Below are 22124 nucleotides of genomic sequence, written 5' to 3'. Positions count from 1 at the left end.
AAAATAAAACAAATATTATAACAAAAAATATTTAAAGAACAAACTTACTTTCATCATTGATAAAAACTCACGTTTAAAAAGTTCATTCCAACGATTCGAATAATATTGATCCGAGTGAAGTGATAAAAAATAATAAAAAGAAAAAAAAATTCGATAAATTCAATCGAAGCTCACAAATTCGATTCAATACGACTCGAAGTAGATATTCTATATATAAATTTTTGAGAAAAGGTACATAGCTTTATTTTCTCGCCAAAAAGATAGGAAAGGGAAAAGAAGGGGCATGATCGGGGAGTAAGGGGGAAGGGGTTGAAGTAAAGTGAAATTCGCAGTAGGTTAGGGGAACTCACGATTATGGGATTATCGTTGCTATCCTTAAAACGAGAAATGCTTTTTGCAAGATGCAGTAAGGGTTGGAAAATAGAAAAAGAGAGAAAAAAAGAGAAAAAGTGAGAAAAAAAGAGAAAAAGTGAGAGAGAGCGAGAGAGAGAGAGAGAAATACTTACACGTTGACCAACATCGGATACGATTTACTTTCATCGAAATTGTGAGGTAAAAGTAGTCTGACTTTGCTATCGTAACCGTTTGCATGAACGTATAAATCCTTGACTATGGGTAACTCTCTTTTAGTGAGTCTAAGTCGTAACATCAAATTGTGTTCCCATGAAAAGATTTTTCTATGATTTGAATCAAAAATATCAATGAATGTTGGATCCGGACCTTGACATACTAACGCGTAATACGATCTAAATGGTGAGAATGACACGTCTGCGTATTTACACTGGTTACCTGGAAAAATAGAAAAAAAAAAAACAATCTATTAATAATGAAATCATAGTATATTTGTATTTTATATATTTTTGAAAATAAATTTGTTTCTTTTATTAGATATTTTGATAAATATCCTTTGTTTTTGTTTGATTGTTTGTACGTTTAATTGTTAAGTTATTTGATTATTATTATTTTTTTAATTTGTATCATTTTTAATTACATTATTCGTAAATTAGAATTTTAAATATAATATATACATATATGTGTGTACACATATTTAATTTAATTAAATTTAATTGTCAAAATTATAATTCGTAACAAATATTAATTTGTATTATTCGTAACTAAATTTAAATAATTCGTAAGAAATTTAAATAAATCATTTTTCCTCCCTTTTTTTCTAGATAATTCATATCGAAAGATGGATATTTGATCATTTTTTAATTCGTATTTTTGTTTAACTTTTATTACATTTTATTTATGTATAATTTTGTATTATTTAATATAGTGTAAATTATCATTATATTATTAATAGAGTGCGAGTACATAATAACCAAATAAAAATGAAATTTTTGGAAGGATCAAATTCCTTCTTTGACGTAAAAAAGAAACAATGGTAATTTTTCCATTCCATTCATCTAAATTCACACTCGCAATATTTTACCCTTTCTGAGAGAAATTTAACATAAAAAAAAAAAATTAAACTCGTTTTATACGAAAACTGTTCAACCGTATACGATAGATTAAATTTTTGTTTTGTACAAAATGAAATAATTTACTTGCAAGTATATTCGGTATATTTATAGTTTTCTTTAAAAAAAAAAAAAAACATAATTTCACTATCATTCCCTGTTATTTTCATCATTAATATTATTTAAATAATTGAGATTTCTATATTTTCCATTTGATATATCACATTTATGAAATTCCGTTAGTAGGATAGAATTCTTCTGTAAAAGATTAATATTCACATAACTAAAATGATAAAATAGTGTATATGCTCTATGTTATCGCTATTCATGCGAATTTCGTTTCGTCGTATACGGAATATGTTATGAAATATAGAACCGAGAGGGGTATACGATCGATGTAATTTCGAAAGGTAGAAATTCAACGAAATTATAATGAAAAAGCAGAATTCTACGTGTCCTATAATTCCTTACGATAAATCCATTTAAATACACGTACTCGCACATATACAGGGTGTTTCGTACATAATTTATGGTATCCACTTGAAAAAGAGTTAACAGGAGGGTATACAAAAGTTATGAAAAAAGTTCATACAAATGTGTATCCTATTCGATCATGTTACACATTTATAGTTCACTTTTGTATTTCCAATAATTCACGAACAATTTATTTTCATAAAAAGCATGCAAAATGACCATTCTCGATTCCTATTTTTAAAACAGTGTTGTGTAACCCAATTGATATCGCACATTCTGTTAATTAAATTTTAATCATTTAGATTTAATTAGTTCAGTCTTATTAGAATTTGATTATATTCTCTTATCAGAAGTATTTTATTATTTTTTATTTGGCTGCACGATAAAAGTAATGTGCAATTTAAGTAATTAAATATTTATTTGTGGGGATTATTTGAAAACAATTGTGCATTCGATATTCATTATTGAATAACTTCCAAACACTCATAGAAAATGATTGTCAACAGGATTCAATGGATATCTGAAATTTTTAAGATATTTCGAAATTCTATAATATAACTATTGCGAACTTCTATACAAACCGATGGTATTTAATTCGAAAACTGAAACTCTGCCACTTATAATCAAAACACAAAAATCCGTGTAACTATGAAACAAGATCAAACAGGATAAAAATATTTGTATAAATTGTTTCCATTGTTTTCGTATAAAAATTGTCCATTTTAAAGAAATAAAATCCGACATATATTATGAAACGTCTTAAACGAAATTAAATTCGAGGATTAGTGCAGTTTTAAAACGTTAGATTAAAACGACGATTTTAGTTGAACAATATTTTTTAACGTAATGAATAAAGCAAAAAGAAAAGAAAAGAACAAGAAAAATAAGAAAATAAAATGTTGCAAAAGAAATAAAAAATCTTTTATTCGTGGAATTTACCTTCCGGCGTTATAACGTTGCACGATATGCAAGTAGGTTCCTTGCTGCCATCGGCAGGTACGGAATATAAATTCCTTTGGGATGGTTCCCCAGGTCCACTAGCAAGATAGTAAATTCTACCATTGAAATGGTCGATTGCACGAATATCTTGAACCTCTATTGCACCCGGAGTTAGGTCCTTTTGAATCAGCGTTGATCCAACTTTTTCGTATCTTGTCACGTGATGAAATCTTCCAGCTTTCGTTCCTAATAAAAAGAAAAAAAATAATTCATTTTTTTAACGAAAGCTTTAGGAAAAAAATGTACACTAATAAAAAAGAAATACATTGTGAAATGATATTCGAGTTGAGAGGTAGATTATTCATTCACAAAGAATAGAATTTACTTTGAGATCGTATTACCAACTAGTGTAATATAAATCGTACATTGAATGATAACCTATCTCCTTTTAAAAAAATACCCTCAACCGTTTCATTTACAATTTGAGACTTTGAAATCTGAAAACTCTGAAGTATTCTTCTTGTACAGAAAAAAAGAATCAAATCCGTATTATCTGTCTATGCGTAATGATAATAAAAAGGTGGTTTGAAATTTAAAAGGTTTATATTATTTTTTAACTCGTATTAATTTTAATTTGTATTATTTTTTGAAATAATATTATTTTTAAATTAAATTTATGTTATTAGAAATTTATGAATAAACATATATCTTCATCTGATCTTCCAAAGTTAATTGTTTTATTTTTCAATTTGAATTATTCTTTAATTGGTATTATTTTGAAGTAGACTTTTTTGTTATCACAAATTTGTATAAATATATTTCTATATCTGATAATCCTTCAAAACTCTTTATTCTATCATTTTCTAATTATGATTATTTTTATTTTGTAATATATACTTTAATTTATACTATCATTTAATTTATATTACTTTTAATTATATTATTTTATAAGTAAAAAAAAAAAAAATTGGAAAAATTACCAGAGTGTTGTAATTTACGCATGTAAGTTGAACCATTGTAGAAAAATAAATTTTTAATATCCACCCATCCCTCAGGTTCTTCAATATGCAACGTTTCAACAGTTTCACCATAAACGTTGTACCAAACTATTTCAGTCTCATTTTGTACACGATTCGACCACGTAGCAATGATGGTATTAAAATCCTTCCATTGAACGTTGGTCAGTACGTTGTCTCTATATGTCATATATATATATATATATATATATATATATAAAATAAACAAAATGTAAGTTAAATATAAGTCAGTAATGTAAAATATTCCATTTACTTAAGCAAGAAAGAAACGTCACTCACGTGCCAACTATATCTACGGGGGCCTCTAAATTTATCTTATTTAATGTAGGATCGTGAAGATCGACGAGCGTCAAAGATACCACAGGATTCGGTGTGCCAGCCTGAAAAATAGGAAAGACATCGATCAAAAGAGTAATATGTGTGGTTTTGTATGATTATAGTAAGGTTCTTACACTAACATTACGATCGTTTTTATTCTAACGTTTATCTTCAATAACATCATATTTTCTTTAAATTAAGATATAAATCATATGTCGAAAATAAATCTATGTAGGTATTCTTAATAGAAAAAAGAATAAAAAAGAAAATAATTTCAATTAAATGAAAGGATTCCTATAGTAGAAATTGTTTTTATCGACAATCGTAAATTATCATTACTAATCAATTTTGATCATAAAATTCATGTGAAAACCTATGGCCGTATTTTCTTTTAATTTATTGTTAGATAAGTCGAACTAAATGAAAGTATCTGTAGAAAAAAAAAATAATGAAAAATAATAATAATAAAGAGGATACATATCGTAGGATTTAGTATCGTATCAACACTTGCAAACTATCGTTACTATTACTTTTATCGTAACATTTATCTTTTAAATTACTATATATTATTTAAATCTAAATAAATCAAAATATAAAAAAGAACATCAGAAATAAATGGATACTTTACGTACAAATTAGAATCAATTTGACAATTATAAACAATTATTACAATAGTTTTTGTCCTAACCTAAATCTTAAAACCCATAACCGAATTTTCTATAAATTTATTGTTAGATAAGTTGTAATAAATAAAAATATCTATAGAAGAAAGATAATGAAAAATAACAAATCATAAAGAGTAAACCTATCGTTGAAATTAGTATCGTAAATTATCATTACTATTATTCTTATCCTACCATTCATCTTTTAAATTACCATATTTTTGTACGTAAAAAGAAATTAAAATGTTTAAAAAAAAACATCAGAAATAAAGGGATGTTTTACCTATAATTTAGAACCTATTTGACAATCGTAAGCTATCATTACTATAATTTTGATCCTAACCTAAATCTTAAAAACCACAACCATATTTTCTGTAAATATAGATAAGTCGAAATAAATGAAAATATCTATATAAAGAAAAATAATGAAGAATAACCAATCCTAAAGGGTATATCTATCGTTTAAATTAGTATCTTATAGACAATATCGAAAATCCTAAAGGAGCTCGATCGAAAAGGGAAACCGCAAAGCACTTTGGGTTTGTTCGAAACCATCTAGTTTGGTAGAGGTTAGGTTCACCTCGATAATGGGATTATCCACGGAGAACGTATCGATACACGCGTGACTAAAATGGTCTGGTCTCTCTATTTCTCTCTCTCTTTCTCTTTCTCTCTACATATATATATCTCTTTTGGTAAAGAAGAGAAGGATTAAACGAAACCAGGTACATGAGAGGAAAAGAGAGGAAAAGATATAGAGATAACCCTTTTCATTCTACAGAAAGCCGCCGAGCATGTTTCTGCCAAGACCTTTATACGCCAGTTTTAAATCGTCGCTTCTGTGATACCTTCACTAATCTACGCGAACGAAAAAACAAAGTGAAAGGATTACTCAAACTGATCCTCTTTCAACGACTAGAGAATTTTGCTTTTTTACAACATCCGCGTCCATCTTTTTCCCTTCGATGGATTTTTCATTTCATTGTTTATAACGAATTTCAAATGTTTACAGATATTTTTGTCTTCTTAAATATTATTTTGTTGCAAACGTACACATCGTACTAACTAATTCTGGATTTTGTATTTTTGTTTGACGTTAATTAACACATTGTTGATCGGAAACGTCACACGACATTTTTTGATAACAATACGTTATTGACCGGGAACATCATATGACGTTTTTTGATAACGATACGTTAATGACCAAAAACGTCATATAACGTCCTTCGATAACCTAATCGCCGGGCACGTGCGTTAGTTCTTACAAAAAAAAAAACTCGGTCAACAATGTGTTAATAATAAAATATTAATCTTTTAGATATATGATCGATATTTTTATTCTCTCAAATATTATTAAAAGTAATAATAATAATAATTATTATTATTAACTGGCATTAGGAACTCGAAAGTTTATTGCCGCAAATACCAAATCTCGCCATTTTTCCCATCCCTGAGCGCGATCCTTCCATTCGCGGTCTTCGTATTCTATTTCTTTCAGGTCCCTTCTAATATTATCCTCCCATCTACGTCTCGGTCTACCTAGCGGTCTTTTCCCGTTTGGTATACCGACCAATATTTTGTGCGCCGTTTGATCCTCCCCCAAGCGCGCCACGTGACCAGCCCATCTTAATCGGCGTGATTTTACGACGTTGATAATGTCCGGTTTGTTGTACAATCGATGTACTTCAACGTTATGGAGTTTTCTCCATTCGCCCGTTTCCTCATCGCGTTTTGCACCAAAGATTTTACGAAGAACTTTGTTTTCGAAAACCCTAAATTTCTTTTCGTCCCGTAACGTGAGTGACCACGATTCGCTACCATAAAGAACTTACCGGCAGGATGATTGTCCTGTATATCCTGATTTTTAATCGCCTAGACAGCAACCGCAAGCTGTGTAATTTGTTAACCAAATAGAAACATAAATTGCCTAGATTGATTCTTTTCTTAGGCTCTTCGTTAATTTCGTTCGTCTGGTTTATGATCGATCCGAAATACCTAAAGTTGCTGACCTGCTCAAAAGTTTTATCCCGGACGACCAAAGTTCCAGTACTAGGCCTATTCTGAACTCTATCGGTTACCATATATTTGGTTGTTTCCGCGCTTATTTGCAGTCCCAGATCTTTAGTACTATCTATTAATATTTTTGCGTATAATAATTATTAAATATACAAAAAAGATTATAATCAAAAGTTTGAAGAGAAAAGGGCTGTATCAGTAATTTTGTTAACTTTTGTTAGTTTACAGCACACCTTCGTATTGAATAATTAATTTTACGCAGAATCTATTCGACTTCAGGCAATATCTGGCTTTGAATATCTCGACAACTTTATATTTTTCGAAAAAAAATAATTAAAAATACCTTTTTTTTTTTTGTAGTAAACTGATTGAAAGTTTAAACCCGTGCAGTTAGATTTACAGAAAGAAAAATCGTGCATGAAGTTGACGTTAGTTAATCGAGTAACGAAGAAATAGTTTCAGTCAAATTGACTCCTAAAGCAAACTAATGTAACGTTTTAATTATTTTAAGAGTAGAATTTCTGATAACTTACGAAACGTTTAAGTAGAAAAGAAAAAAATATGATACACTGGCATGCAAAATTTCTAACAAACTTTATAATTAAAGAATGAAAAGTAAGAAAAGATGATAAAAATGGACAAGTATGTGAAGAATAAATGTCAGTTAGTTAGTATTTTGGTCGACAATGATTTGAGTGAATTGAATAATGTCGAACGATAACGCAAATCGAGCTTCACCTTGGGGTACTTAATCTTCACTTCCGTGGGATATTGGTCGCCGAGGCTGCCGGGTTCTCCGTAATGAAGATACAAGATTTCATGGACTTTTCTGTCATCGAATGTTGCGTATGCTAACCTATTACCATCTGGAGAAAACCAAATGGCAGATGATCCATGTAACACTTCCTCTGTAACAATAATTTATTATTCATAATTATTACTAGTGAATCAAGAATATATAAATATATTTATACATAGTCATTATAATATTTGTTATTATATATATATAGAATAAAAATGAAAATAGATTGATTAAAAATATGTTCAAAAAAATAAGAAAATAATTATTTTTGCGGATGAAAAAATTGTAAACGTATTTTCTGAATCTAAAAAATTAATTTAACTTTAAATAGCAGGTGTTCTATGTAATACTTTTTCTGTAACAATAATTTATTATTATTGTTAACGAACAAAAATATATAAATATATTTATACGTAGTAATATTTATCACTAAAATATAAAAAATAGGATAATAATAAAAAATATTTTTAACCAAAAGGATTAAAGATATTCTCAAACAAACGAACAAAATAAATAATTTTCAAATAAAAAAAATTATAATCGAACTTTGGTTAATTTTAAAATTAATTTAACTTTAAATAGCAGATGTTCCGTGTAACAATATTTTCTTAATATCATTAAGTAACAAAAATATATAAATATATTTATACATACCTTTAATATTTATTATAATTATTTCTAATATTATATGGAACAAAAATGAAAACAGATTGATTAAAAATGCTTTCAAAAGAAAAAAAAATTTAAGATTTTCCTGACAGAAAAATTGTAAACGAGATTTTTTTAAATTATATTCTATCGATTGATATTCTTAAAATAATAAATTTAAAAATAAAGTAAAACACGTGAAATATTTTCGTTTATGCATAAACGTTTAGGTATAATAATGAGCAATGCACTCGTTGAATAATTTATAATTGAGGATAGTGATGTTTTGGTTTAATGAATAATACATTAATCACTGTTACCTTCGTAAACCCAATCAGCCACACCATTATAAATGATCCCGGCAATGCCATCGTCCGTCACTCTTTGTACATCATTAAAACCGTTTTTAGAGAAACGTTTATAATAAATATTATTGTCGAGGATATATATCAAATCGTCTGTTAGTGGTGCCCATCTGACAAGAGCGATATGCATTCCATTGCCAATTTTATCATATTGTCTAAAAAATAAAAATAAAATAAAAATAATAAAATAAATCAATTAGTATGAATGAACTTGTTAAATAGAAAATGGAAATAAATCTTTGTGTTTAAAATAATTTCAATATCGATTGATAAGTTCAAGTATTAATAGTAATTATTTGATCTGTTGATAAAGTATTTTTATCTGTATTTGATTTAGAAAATATCTGATAAAATAAAAAACTAACTAATATAATTTACTTTCTATACTGCAAACAATAAAATTTATATACATATTTAATATTATATTAATAATAATTTTAATACTTATACATATATTATATTATAATATATTAATTTATTATATTGTATATTTATGTTATTATATTATATTATGTTGTATTATGTTTGTACTATATAATATATATATATATATATATAAAAATAAATAAAAAAAAGAATAAATATATAAGAATATATGTTTATATATATATAATTATAAATATATAAAATATATATAAATTACTATATAACAGTATATATATTATATATTTTTATATTATTTTCTTTCTAAATGATATCGTATTATATATAGAAAAAACTCATATTTTATTTTCTAATAAAATTATCTATTTTTCCTCTTTGAGATAAGCTTTTTGATATTCGAGAAGATTATCATCTTTAATAATTATAATAAAAAAAAAGAACAGGTAATGGTAATATTTTACATACCCAAGTTCAGTATCATAAATAACATATCTCATGAAGGTCGAATATCTGAATCCCTAAAATATAAAAATTCTAGAAAACTTCTAATTAAATCTATTTGTAATTAATTAGATTTAAGGAAAAAGTTTCTTCGAATTTTCAATATTAATGAATTTCAAATAGCATAACTTTGGCTATAATAATCAAGAAAAAAAGTTGTAACATTTGTTTATTCGATCTAAATTTATTGAGTCTTGAAAATGAAAAAAAAATAAATAAGAAATTCGATATATTTTGGAAATTGTATAACAAAAAAGGTAAAAATACAACGAAAATTGTGTTAAAAATATTTGTAATGTTTTTGAACATGATGCGGTATCAGCAAGAATGACACAATTCTGATTCAAACGTTTTCGATCTGAAAAAAAATTGATGTCAAAGATGCATCTGACTTCGGTTGATCAATCACTGGAAATATTGATGAAATCATGAAAAAATTGAAGCAAGATCGGCACTTTGACAATTTATAGATCTAAAAGGAACTAAATATAAAGCAGAAAACAATTTTAAAACCATTTGAAGAGAGGAGACATGATAGAGAAAATATGAACAAAACTTTTGTTTTAAGTTTTGCAATAAAATACGAAGAAACTTTTATCCTAAACCAATATTAAATGAAAAAGATAAAGAAATGTTGATGCTTACTTTTTGAAGATCGTATCCGATAAGAAGAAATCGTCCGGTCGGTGATAATAAGTAACTTTCTACTAAATAATCGTCCTTGAACAAAAAATATTCAATATCCATTTAAGAACAAATTATTACTTTGTTACAGTGATAAGAGTTATATTAATATTTGTATTCCTTTTTTTTTTTTTTTTAAGAACAGTTTACGCAATTGCGAAAATACAGTAATAATTCAATATCGAAAAATGGAAACTCTATCTATATTTAAAATATACGAATGATAAATCGTAACTAATATTTGTTAAGCTTATCTAAAAATATGTACTCTATTGATAAACTGTTCAAATCGTGCAGTGATATTAAACATTAGAACTACCGATAATCCTTGTACATTTATTTCTATTAGACCAATCAAAATATTTGGTGTTTGATAAAATATGAGAAAAATAAAATTTTTTATGTTACGTTAGCCGTCCACACTTTTTTCATTTCTATTAATATCATTATTATTCTGACCACACAATATCATTTTTATCTAAAATTAATTATAGTGGTTATATAATATTATATTTTATAGACATTTTTTACTACCATCATTTTTAATACATATATTATTACTACTTGCTATGACGACAACAAAAATATACATCTCATAATATAACTTACTGTATTATTTACTATATATTTGGAAACTAAGACATATAGCATCCTAGCTATTCTTGAATTTTGATTAATTATTAATTAAGAATAAATAAAATATTATATATGCCAATAATTATAACAATGAATTAGTATAAGTCAAAATATTAAAGAAAAAAAAATACATTTCATCGTTAATTTTATATTACAATTTTTTGTAATAAATATTATAAAATAAATTTTTCGAATTACATTTCTTTACTCTCATGACATGAAATATTTATATTAAAAAAAAATATTTTTAACTGATAGAAAATTACTAAAAAGACTCAATTTACTTTAACTAAATATTTTCATTAGTTTTAATAATTCTAATGTTAACCCTTATCGGTCGTAAGTCACATGAGAAGTGACTTACAAATAAAAATATGTTATTAGCAATTGATTAATAATTTCATACATTTGTAGTATTCCTCCAAGAAAAAAGATAAATAATATATCTTATACATAATAAATTATTCCTATAATACTGAACAATTTAGTTGCATATTTACCAAAATTAACTTATAACTTATTATAATGAAAATCATGGATATAAAAACCTGAATAACCGATAAGGGTCAATATAATAATATTAATAAAAAAAGAAAGTATTTCTTACAAAAATTGATACATCGATGATCACAGTAGATTGTTGCTTGACAACGTCAAATTGAAGAATTTCTCCTACAGTTTCGGATATATAAATTAACGTGGTATCTGATGTCCAAGTACCGTTGAAGTTACGTGGTAGATAATCGGCAGTGTAAGTCTCCTCAAGTTGGAAAGGCCTTTTTGGAAAGTTCGAATCATCCTGAGTCCTAAATACCACCCTGTCCAAGTTATCCTTATCGAGGACATAGCTCACTATTAATGTAAATATAATAATATCTATCAACTTTTTGATAATTTTTAATGTAAAACATGCCTGTGACATAAACACAAATTTGTTATTACACGTTTATAAATATATAAATAATTAAATATATATATTTAATTTATTATATATATTATTATTAAATATATATTATATTAAAATATTATAAAATATTATACTATATTAAAATATTAGATTAATTAAAGCCTGTTATTATTGGGGGATCACCGATGACCCACGCAGCGCAACGAACAAACTAAATGCCAATCACGAATAATTCCAATAGCATTCAATGTGTTTTTAATTCTATCCAATATGTATATTTATGGTAATGGGTTGAATCAAAACATTGAAAGAAAAATTGCAATTAAACTTATTGTTTAGTATGTATTAAATCATTCAGTATGAAATATACAATTTTGAATTGAAAGTAATCAGAATTAATCGGACGTTTTATATTATTAATTACCTCTCTAATAATATAAAATATTATATTAGGGTATTTATATTACATAATAATATAAATATTATATTAGGATGACCCATAAGTTTCTTACGTGCGACACTATGAATAATTCTACACAATAAATCAACCACAATAATTATCGTATATTTATTTCACATAAGAAAAAAGGGAAAAACTTATGGGACCCTTTTCTAAATATATGTAATATTATTATATTATTTTATTATTATTTTATATTATAATATTATAATTGTAATATAAAATAAATGAGAAAAAAAATTTGTCTGTTCAATTTTTCGACACTTAAACGATAATTATTAGTATCTGTATATTTATATTAAATTTTTTTTATAATAATTGATATTATTCGACTATTATGTTTTCTAATTGCTAATTTAACGATTTAACCTTTCGTAACACGATTTATCTTCTCTACGTTTTCGAATATACATGAAAAAGTTAGACAAACTGGACGGACGGTCGTTCGTCGTGGGTTCAACTAAAATGCACTTTGCAATTTGTTCTGAGGATAATTTTATTAAAAAGTTAACCACAATTCGTTTTATGTATTTAAGAGTTGGGACTTTTAAATGACCACTTTAACAAGGTGTTACTTTTGCGTAATAGAACACCGTTACCTTTTTTGTTGATACATTTGTCACCGTTGTATGTGGTAATGAACTCTCGGAATTGTGATTTAATTATTATAGTTGTTCTCAGAGTTCTTACCAAGAGTATGGAACAATTTTGAAAATATTTATTTATTAAAAATGATCGAGATAAAGTACGGTTAATACGGTCTTCTCAGAGTTCTTACCAAGAGTATAGAACAATTTTGAAAATATTTATTTATTAAAAATGATCGAGATAAAGTACGGTTAATACGGTCATATTCATTTTGATTTATGACTTTTCATAGTAATGCTGGATAAGAACGTAATGCTTTATCGATCCTATCGAGTGAAAATTTTTTTATTTTTTTTTTTAGTTTTTTACTTCTTATCTTTTATTTTCATTCCTAATTCAATATCTTCTTCAAGTTCTACGATTTAGAGTGATGCTCGAGTTGAACGTGCTATAGGGAAATGAGATGAGATGATAAAATTTTCGATTCGAAAAATTCTCTACGAAAGTGTGTGAATTAAATTTTTTCAAATAATAAAAAAAAAAAGAAGTGTGCCAATTGAAATAAAAAAAATAAAAAATATTTTTTTTATGAAGATAAGATTTTCGATTTCGAACGATTCTACGAAAGCGTGTTAATTAAATTTTTTTTTTCTTCTAGATAATATAAGTGAGAATTGAAATAAAAGTAAGAACCTTTTTTATTAATCAATGAACAATGTAATAGTATTAATAAGATTCTATTAAATATTCGAAATGAACATGTTCTCTTCATTCTATTCTATTGAATATTTTTATTTCTAATATATCAAATAGAATATTTAATCATATATTCTATTTGATTTGAAATATGATATGTTAATTGATCTAAAAGATTTACCTGTTCTTCCTGTCAATAAGACAAAGATGAATCCGTTAAGGAATACAAAACTCCTTAGTGAAATCTGAAAAAAATTTCACGATTAAAGAAAATGTTAAGGATTTTAAAAAATTACGTATCTAAATCCAAACCACGAACTTTCAAGCATTATTCTCTTTCTCTTTTTCTTTTTCTTTTTTCTCGTTATTTGTTAAGCCAAGAAATTGGAAGAAATACGTAAAGTAACCTAAATCCATTTCGCCCTTTTTCGAAAGAACGAACGTACAGAACGAAACAGAAGGTGGAAGAAAATTTTCGAACGAGGTGGATAAGAAGAAAGGAAGCAAGAAAAGAAAACTAAAGAAAAAAAAAAAAAAGAATAAAAGAAAAGAAAAGAAAGAAATAAAAGGGAAAAAGGGACGACGTCTACGTGACAGAAAACTTTTGGCAATGGAACCGTACGGAATTCCACGAGGTCGCTTTGGCCCAACGACAATAATTCCATACTCGAGAACAAGCCTAAAAAGCACTAAAAGCTATGAAATTACTGTCGTCGTGCCAACTTCTAACTGCGCTCGTAAACTTTTTTATCGAGGCACCACGTACGACGTCGGGTCTGACAAGGGAAATATCACGAAACCGGAGACTTTCGAAGGTTTTACTTCATTTTCTGATTTTTCTTAGATTTATTTACATACGTTTGCATATATTTGCATCGGATATACAATGTATGATAATATATCGTAGTATAACAAATCCATTATTTTATTTATCAGTTTTTTTCATTTATTGTTTGAATCTTATATGCACTTTGTGATCTCAATTTTTATAATAAAAATGATACATTATTATTAAAAGTTAAATTTGTTTTAATTTATTGTTTGAGTCTTATATGCACTTTGTGATCTCAATTTTTAATATTATTAGAAATTAAATTTGTTTTGATTTATTGTTTGCTTATATGCACTTTGTTTGATCTCAATTTTTATAATAAAAATATTTTTATTATAAATTATCAATTATTATATATAGAAAGTTTAATTTTTTTTTTTAAATAAACATTTTTCATCGTGACACTGTTCAAGGTTTCATTTGAAGAGAATGACTCGTGAAGAAAATTTTAAGGCTTGATTAAAAGGTTTCATCATACCTTGCATATTCGTTAAATATTGTACCTTGGGATTACAATTTATTTAGGTCAATGGGAACACACACTTTAGGAATACAAAATTTGTAAATGTATCTGAAGTATGGAAATTATTTAATTTCAAATTTTTATTCAAAATAAACTAGTTGGAAAAATAATAGATTATGTAAATCATGTTTTATAAAATTATATGTGCAAAAACTTAAAACAAAGTTTAACCTTTACAAATTATAAAATAATCAATTTCTCTTCAAAACGTGTAATACCTATGCTTAAAAGTATTCATCAAATTTATACACACACGTGTGTTAACGCATAAATATTTATATCTATACAAAAAAATGAAGAAGCAAGAAAAAAAAGTACACGTACGATGAAGCTGAAAAATTACAAAAATGTATGTACTGGAAATTATAACAGTGGACTGATGAAAGTCAATAAAATAATATAAATAATTGTATTATAAAATAAATCATAAAATCAATTTTTCTAATTTGTTTCATAAAAATCACTCCTCTAATTTTTCTATCATCATAATACTTTATATTACAATTAATTCGTATTAGATAATAAATCATAAGATCAATGTTTTCAATTTTCTGACTAATTGTATAAGTCCAGTGTTATAATTACCATCATACATAAAGTATCCCTTATATCCTTGAAATGTTTAACATTGAATCCTATTCGAAGAACAAGCTAGAGTGAATCTCATGGTAACTATTTCAAGGACACTCCAATATACTCAACTATGATTATATTCATTCCCATTGTATTCTATTTGCATCTTATCCAAAAATCTTTAGAAGTAAAATAAACCGATTATTAAAGTCAGTAAATAAAAATCAATCAATTTTAATTAAAAAAAAAAAAAAACACAAATTCTTCGAATTTTTAATAAATTACAAATAACAAACATTAATAATTAATCAACCTAATATTTTGTCAGTATAATTTATATAAACTTTCATAAATTCTAAAATCATTTCTAATATCCCCCTCCCCCCCCACTGTATTTCATCTGCATCTTATTCACAAATTTTTCGAAATAAAACGAGACGATCGTAAAAAGCCAATAGATGATATAAATGAATTATTTTGTAAAAACCAAACTAAAATATCTTGTAATTTTTAAATAAATTATCAATCAAAGGTATTAACGATTAACCGGTTAAATAATATTTCGTCGTTAAAGTTTCTATAAACGTTCATGAATTATAAAATTATACCGAGTTAAGGAACAACGGTATCCATTCTTTTCATTTTTATGAAAAAGAATTTTCTACCTCATCTCTCTTACCAGGTTTAGAATGGAAATGTGATTTATTATTAAAAGAGTATTTTTTTTCCTTTTCTCTCTCTCTCTCTCTCTCTCTTTCTCTTATTATCTTTCTTTTTTCTTCTCGTATCTGCAGGAATTTTTCCAGACTTCGATAGAGATTCTCTACAAGTTCAAAGTATAAAATAGAGAAAGAAAGAGGTAAAAAGAGAGAGAAAGAAATATAAGGTACAGATACTTTCAAATCCTCAAATAGTTTCGCGGATGTAAAACTCAGCCAAGAAACGAAAGAATTCCCTTTTGCGTTTCTTCCATCGATCGATTCCAATTCTTACTTTTGAACCAACCAACGAAGTAATGGTCGTTTCATGAACAGGAAACGATCATGAGTATCGAAAAATCGATGAGATACACGAACGTGAAGTTATTTGTTTAAATGATATTACTCGAAATTCATTTAATTCGATTGTGTTATTACCCTTTGAACGTCCAAAGAAATTTTGTTCTTCCACATATTGAGAAATTTCTCACGAAAATATCGGCTCGTAAACAACTATAAACGTTCAAACGCGTGCTTGGTGGGAAAACAGAAACGTAACAAAAATAATCGCATAATATAATTATATGACAAATTATTTCTAACCTATATTTTTTTCTTTTTTTTTTTTTTTAAATAGTACCGTTTACAATCTAAAATAATAATATTCAAATTTATTGCATTGGATCGATAATTTAAAAATTATTATGGTTATCACACGTGAAATCATTAGAAAAATGATTATACTATTTTTAATAAATTTCATTATTCATAAAATTTGGATAAATTGATGTTTAATTTTTTTTAATTTTTATCATATATTAAATAAAAAATACAAATTTTGTTGATAACTAAATATTTGAAATTTGACTTTAAATAATTTAAAACGTGTTAAGAATTATGCAAATAACAAAATATATTAGAAAAGCAATGATTTTTCTCTGAATACAGATAAGTTTTTTTTTTTTATTTATCTCATCTTTTTCAAGATATTAATTAGATTTATGACTATTTAATTTGTAATTAATCGTTATATGACATATTATATATGTATACACACAAACCTACATAATTAACATTTTACAAATAATAATTTGAAGCATGGTACATCACTATCTTAATAAAGATAACAACGAGTTAATAAACGTATCGTAACTCAACGTGACTTCCGCGATAATGAAAAAAGTTCAATACTTTTTTATTTTTATGAACGAAGTTGTTATTATTATGATTATTATTATTATTATTATTATTCGTGGTTCCGTGTATTGGTAATATGCAAAATGGATTGTACACGTGTCATTCGTGGTCGTACTTTTTAATTGAGATTATTTTATTGACAAAACAAGAAACGCAACTAGAATATTAATAACAAAATTGTCATAATCTCTAGTGGGAAAAGTCCAGAAACTAATCGGAATCTATTTTATTATAAAACTAATCATTTTTATATATATATATGTGTATGTTTAGTTAAAATTGTTTTGTTTTTTTTTGTTATTTTCAAATTATTGAAATACACCGATTTGAAAAATGATTTTTACTGATTAATTATTGATCCTAATAGAATTAATATCTTTTCAGAAAAAAAATATTTTTTTTATTTATCAAAAATACTATTTTTCCAAAGTATGTTTTACGTTACGTAATATATTTTCTATTTCAATAATATATAAAAACTACAAATTGTTTACTTCATAAAGTGATATTACAATATCACGTAAAAATACAGTATTAAATGTATTAGAAGTGTTATATATATCTATATATCTATATATATATATATAATATTTAAATATTAAATTATATAATTAAAAAAATAATTAATTGTATAATTTAAATTATACAAGTAAATAATAATAATTAAATAATAAACTATACAATTATATTTAAATATTAAATTGTATATAAATTATAAATATTTAAATATGTACAGTGGGTTTAGAAAATATTTGTACACCGATTAATTTGAAATAAAATGTGAAATTATAGTTTATTAACTAATTATATATATATATATCGAAATATAAAAATATTGTATTAAAAATTTGTATTTGAAAATCGATTAGAATGTTATAAAAATAAAAAATAAAAATGAATTACATTTCTATTGGTTTCCCAAAAAGTTCGTGGTAATTTTCTAAATATGGAAATACATATTTTTTTTTATATTAGTACAAAATATATCGGACAAACAACTTTATATATATATAGTGTATACATACCATGTTTTTAAGGGATGAGGGATACCACGAATGTTTTGGTTGTGTGGGATCCTATTCGACAATGATCGAAAAAGTCGACGTTCCAACGGATCCCAGAAGAACGTTGGAGGAAGACTGATCGATTAAGTATTTTCCGGACGTGTTTGTGTTCTCCTTGTATGCTCCCACCTACTTCGATAAAACTTTTTTTAAATATATATATACATTTTATATATATATATTATATGTCTCCTTCTTTCTTTTTTTTCTTTCTTCTTAATCCCACTCTCTATTCTTACATTTCCTTATGTTCATCTGAACATACATATATTCGTATACGTATATGTGTTTTTTTGAATAAATGTGTACGTATAAGAAAGTATACGTAATATAAGATAACCCACACTCGTTCTTTCTCTTATTTCTCCCACTCTTTCTACTTTTTCTTCTCCTCCTCCTCCTCCTCTTTCACCACCTCCCTCAATTTTTTTACACTTACTCTTTCGTTCTTCTATGAAGTCCGTTCATAGTCAAGTTTCGATTGGTCAAATCGTAGACAATATACACTATAAACTATCGTTTTGTTCTTCTTTTGAACTTCCCTATTGTTTCTTTTTCCACTAAACAGATTCTTTTCAAATAAGCAACAACAGCAACAACAAAAATGTATAACACAATAATCTTATCTTTTATAAACCACATTCACTTTTGATAAGTTTCTAAACATTGTCATCTTTGATTTTAAAAGTTTACAACTTTCATTCGTGATTTTTAAATATTTTTATTATCAAACGTTGTTCTTTTGGTTTTTTAAATTAACATTCAACGATCCGACATCATCAACGTAGTTGTGGTATTAATACAAATGATGATAATAATTTTGTTTCCGGTATTTTGGTTTTCTTTTTCCTTTTGTCTTTATTCTTTATTTTGTTTTTTTGTTGTTTTTTTCTTTTTTTTTTCCTTGAAAAATAATTGTTTTTCTGTAAGAACTTTTTATGCGTCAACCAACAACGATACGAATTATTTATTTAATTATTTGATCATTGACCATGACTCCTAACACATTTATTTCTTGTCATTACACGAATGTAATCTTCGAATGTGACGAGGGGAATCTTTTGTTATCTTAAAAGATAACAAACACACAATTTCTCCTTCCTCGAATACTCTTCCGACACATTTCTCACATTCAATTTTTTTTGAATTATCACTTTAACGATGATATAATGTTATTGACAATTATCACTTTAAATTAATAATAAATAAACGTTAACATATTCGTAGAAAACGTTGAACATTCATAAACAATGGATCTTTCACCTAACCTAAACCACCTTTAAATTTCAATTATTTCGTATGATAAAAAAATGTCAGAATTCGTTTTTTTTTTTATAAACTATAAGATTGTTGCAATGAAAATATGCAATATCATTTAAAATAAATATGATCGTGAAATCTCGAAAAGAAATGACATTGAATAAAAAATTCGGCCCATCACCATATTGGTGACTTCGAACAGAATATTTTCTCCCCCCGGCTTTTTTCTTTTATGAAATAAATGATTTAGGATGATATAGTTAGATGAAAACCCCTGTATATAAACTATACAAAATAATTAAGCTTATAAGACTGATTTTTCGTTAGTTATAAGAGTGAATCAAAAGTTCGTGTGTTTATTTTTTTTGTTTATTAATATTTCCAAAAATAATTCATTACGCAGTTTTGAAGTAAACTTTCAACACAATAAGATTATGAATTTTTGATTCAACCTAATATAGTTCTTAGCATATTTAATTTCAACGATATGGTTTTATTTTTGTATGTATACGTGCGTGTTTTGTTTGAAAAATAAAATAGAAAAAAAATATGGGAAAAGAATTAAAAAAAAAGAAAATAAGCAAATTCTATTGGAATCTACATTTCCCGATGAGTTCATTCAGGGTCAACGGTTAAGTTTCTATCCGACGGACAGACGTATAGTCGTTATGACGAAACTCTACGATCGTTCATGGTTATCATCGTGATTTTACGATTGTCACATGACGACACGAACTGAAACCGAAGTGGTCTTATTATTCTCATGGTTATGCCAAATAAAGTTTTACGTGAAAGGACATTGAAATAGAAATAATAATAATTATTATCGATTCTTATATCCAATTCGCTTAATTTTCTTAATTATCTTCATCGTCAGCGTTAAGGTTATTAATCGTTCATGTTATTCCTTATCTCGTACATTTAATTTGACAAAATCAATTATCCAATCTATCTCGAATTATCAGATATTATTTTTATCGAATTAAAATTTGACATATTATTTTAAATATACAGTTTATTTTTATGTTTTATTTTCTTTTTGTTTTTATCTCAAACGAGATAATTAGAAAAAATATCTCGTTTGTTATTAAATCTATCAAAATGATTTGTTTGTAAATTTGATTTGTTTGCGAATGAGTGAGATATCTTATGATATATATATATATTGTTACATATTAACATTTAATTAATTTTCTATCTCCTTGTGTGATGTAATTAGTTTTTAAACAAATTTAAATATATATCTTCTATTATATTAAAATTATAAATTTATATATTGTATTTCTCAATACTCTTAGCCTTTTTTTATTACCAAATGATAGAAATGTCTTTTAATTAAATAAATTTTATAATATTTTTTATTAAAATAATAATAATAAATAAATAAATCTTTTATTGCAAGTCTTTGAATTTTTAATAAATATTATCATCGTGAAACTAAGAAGAAAGAAAAATATATGCATAGTTCCATATTTATCAAAATATTTATTTGACTGTGATTTTTCTCCGAATATTCAAAGCTCAAAAAATAAATTTGCATCATATGACTTTCCTATTCGTATAAAGAAAAAAAAATTATTAAAAACAATTTGTATTTTTTCTATTTTTTTTTATTACGTTTTAAAATATTTTAATTTTTTTAGAGTTAAAACCAAATAAACTTTAAGTATTATTAATATTCATGTCTAGAATTTGTCATATTTTCTTTTTCTTTTATATATACATAAATGAATGAATAAAAAAATCAATCTCATTGATAATATTACTTTTTTCATTTAACTAAAATAATTAACGAAACAATATTCGTAATCTCTTGACACAAATTAATAAATTATAAAAAAAAAAAAGAATACATCGAATGTTTGATAAAACAAAAATACATTATTTTAATATCTAACAAATGAATCTTAATCTTACATTTGAAATAACATTAATCAAACTTTTTCTCCTTGATAAATCTGTTTTTTTACATAACCGTTGATTCATCAATATTATGCTTTTATAAATGATACAAACTTAGAATATATCGAAGAAAACAAGCATGTTAGAGACAACACTTTTATCTAATTTGCCCCGTTCACTTTTATTCTTTTACTAATAAAACTACAATATAAAATATGAAAAAATATCTTCTTATGAAGAAGAGAATGAAGAAAAAAATGTCGACCTTAGCACTATAAATTCTATCCATGAACTGATTCGCAACTTACTGACCCTTCCTTGTGTTGCATGTTTATCTGTGACACGTGACGACAAGAATGAATGTTAGAAAGAATAAGGATGAGAATGAGGGGGAGGGGGCATGAAACACAGCAGCAGCAGCAGCATCAACCGTTTCATTTCTGCTGTCATCGTTGAAACTATTATCACCGATCATTATTATCATTCTCTTGTCGT

At 25.7% G+C, this 22124-nt stretch overlaps 1 protein-coding gene across 7 annotated transcripts in view; it reads right to left on the bottom strand.

Annotated features, from left to right (window-relative positions):
- Window positions 1-21918, bottom strand: part of LOC107065353 (venom dipeptidyl peptidase 4) — a 28661-nt gene extending 6743 nt beyond the window's left edge. Inside the window, exons 1-13 of one of the 7 annotated variants that reach the window (XM_015318961.2) lie at window positions 21645-21918; window positions 18907-19744; window positions 18429-18599; window positions 13762-13825; window positions 11537-11781; window positions 10255-10329; window positions 9574-9626; window positions 8680-8879; window positions 7648-7817; window positions 4193-4293; window positions 3857-4071; window positions 2877-3122; window positions 507-789 (exon numbers count right to left, since the gene is read on the bottom strand). In XM_015318961.2, coding sequence (XP_015174447.2) covers window positions 507-789; window positions 2877-3122; window positions 3857-4071; window positions 4193-4293; window positions 7648-7817; window positions 8680-8879; window positions 9574-9626; window positions 10255-10329; window positions 11537-11781; window positions 13762-13825; window positions 18429-18431 — 1655 coding nt within the window. In that variant the 5' untranslated portion in view covers window positions 18432-18599; window positions 18907-19744; window positions 21645-21918. Of the gene's footprint in view, window positions 1-506; window positions 790-2876; window positions 3123-3856; window positions 4072-4192; window positions 4294-7647; window positions 7818-8679; window positions 8880-9573; window positions 9627-10254; window positions 10330-11536; window positions 11782-13761; window positions 13826-18428; window positions 19745-21644 lie in introns of all 7 variants that reach the window. The other 6 variants (XM_015318959.2, XM_089176130.1, XM_015318960.2 and 3 more) reach the window with 6 other exon arrangements.
- Window positions 21919-22124: the final 206 nt, after the last annotated feature.

This window comes from Polistes dominula, unplaced genomic scaffold (genome assembly GCF_049000335.1).
Source record: "Polistes dominula isolate Pdom_NZ unplaced genomic scaffold, Pdom_raw_medaka contig_21, whole genome shotgun sequence".
Lineage (NCBI taxonomy): Eukaryota > Metazoa > Arthropoda > Insecta > Hymenoptera > Vespidae > Polistes > Polistes dominula.
The sequence above is the reverse complement of the archived record's forward strand: the minus strand, read 5'-3'. Positions and strand labels throughout refer to the sequence as shown.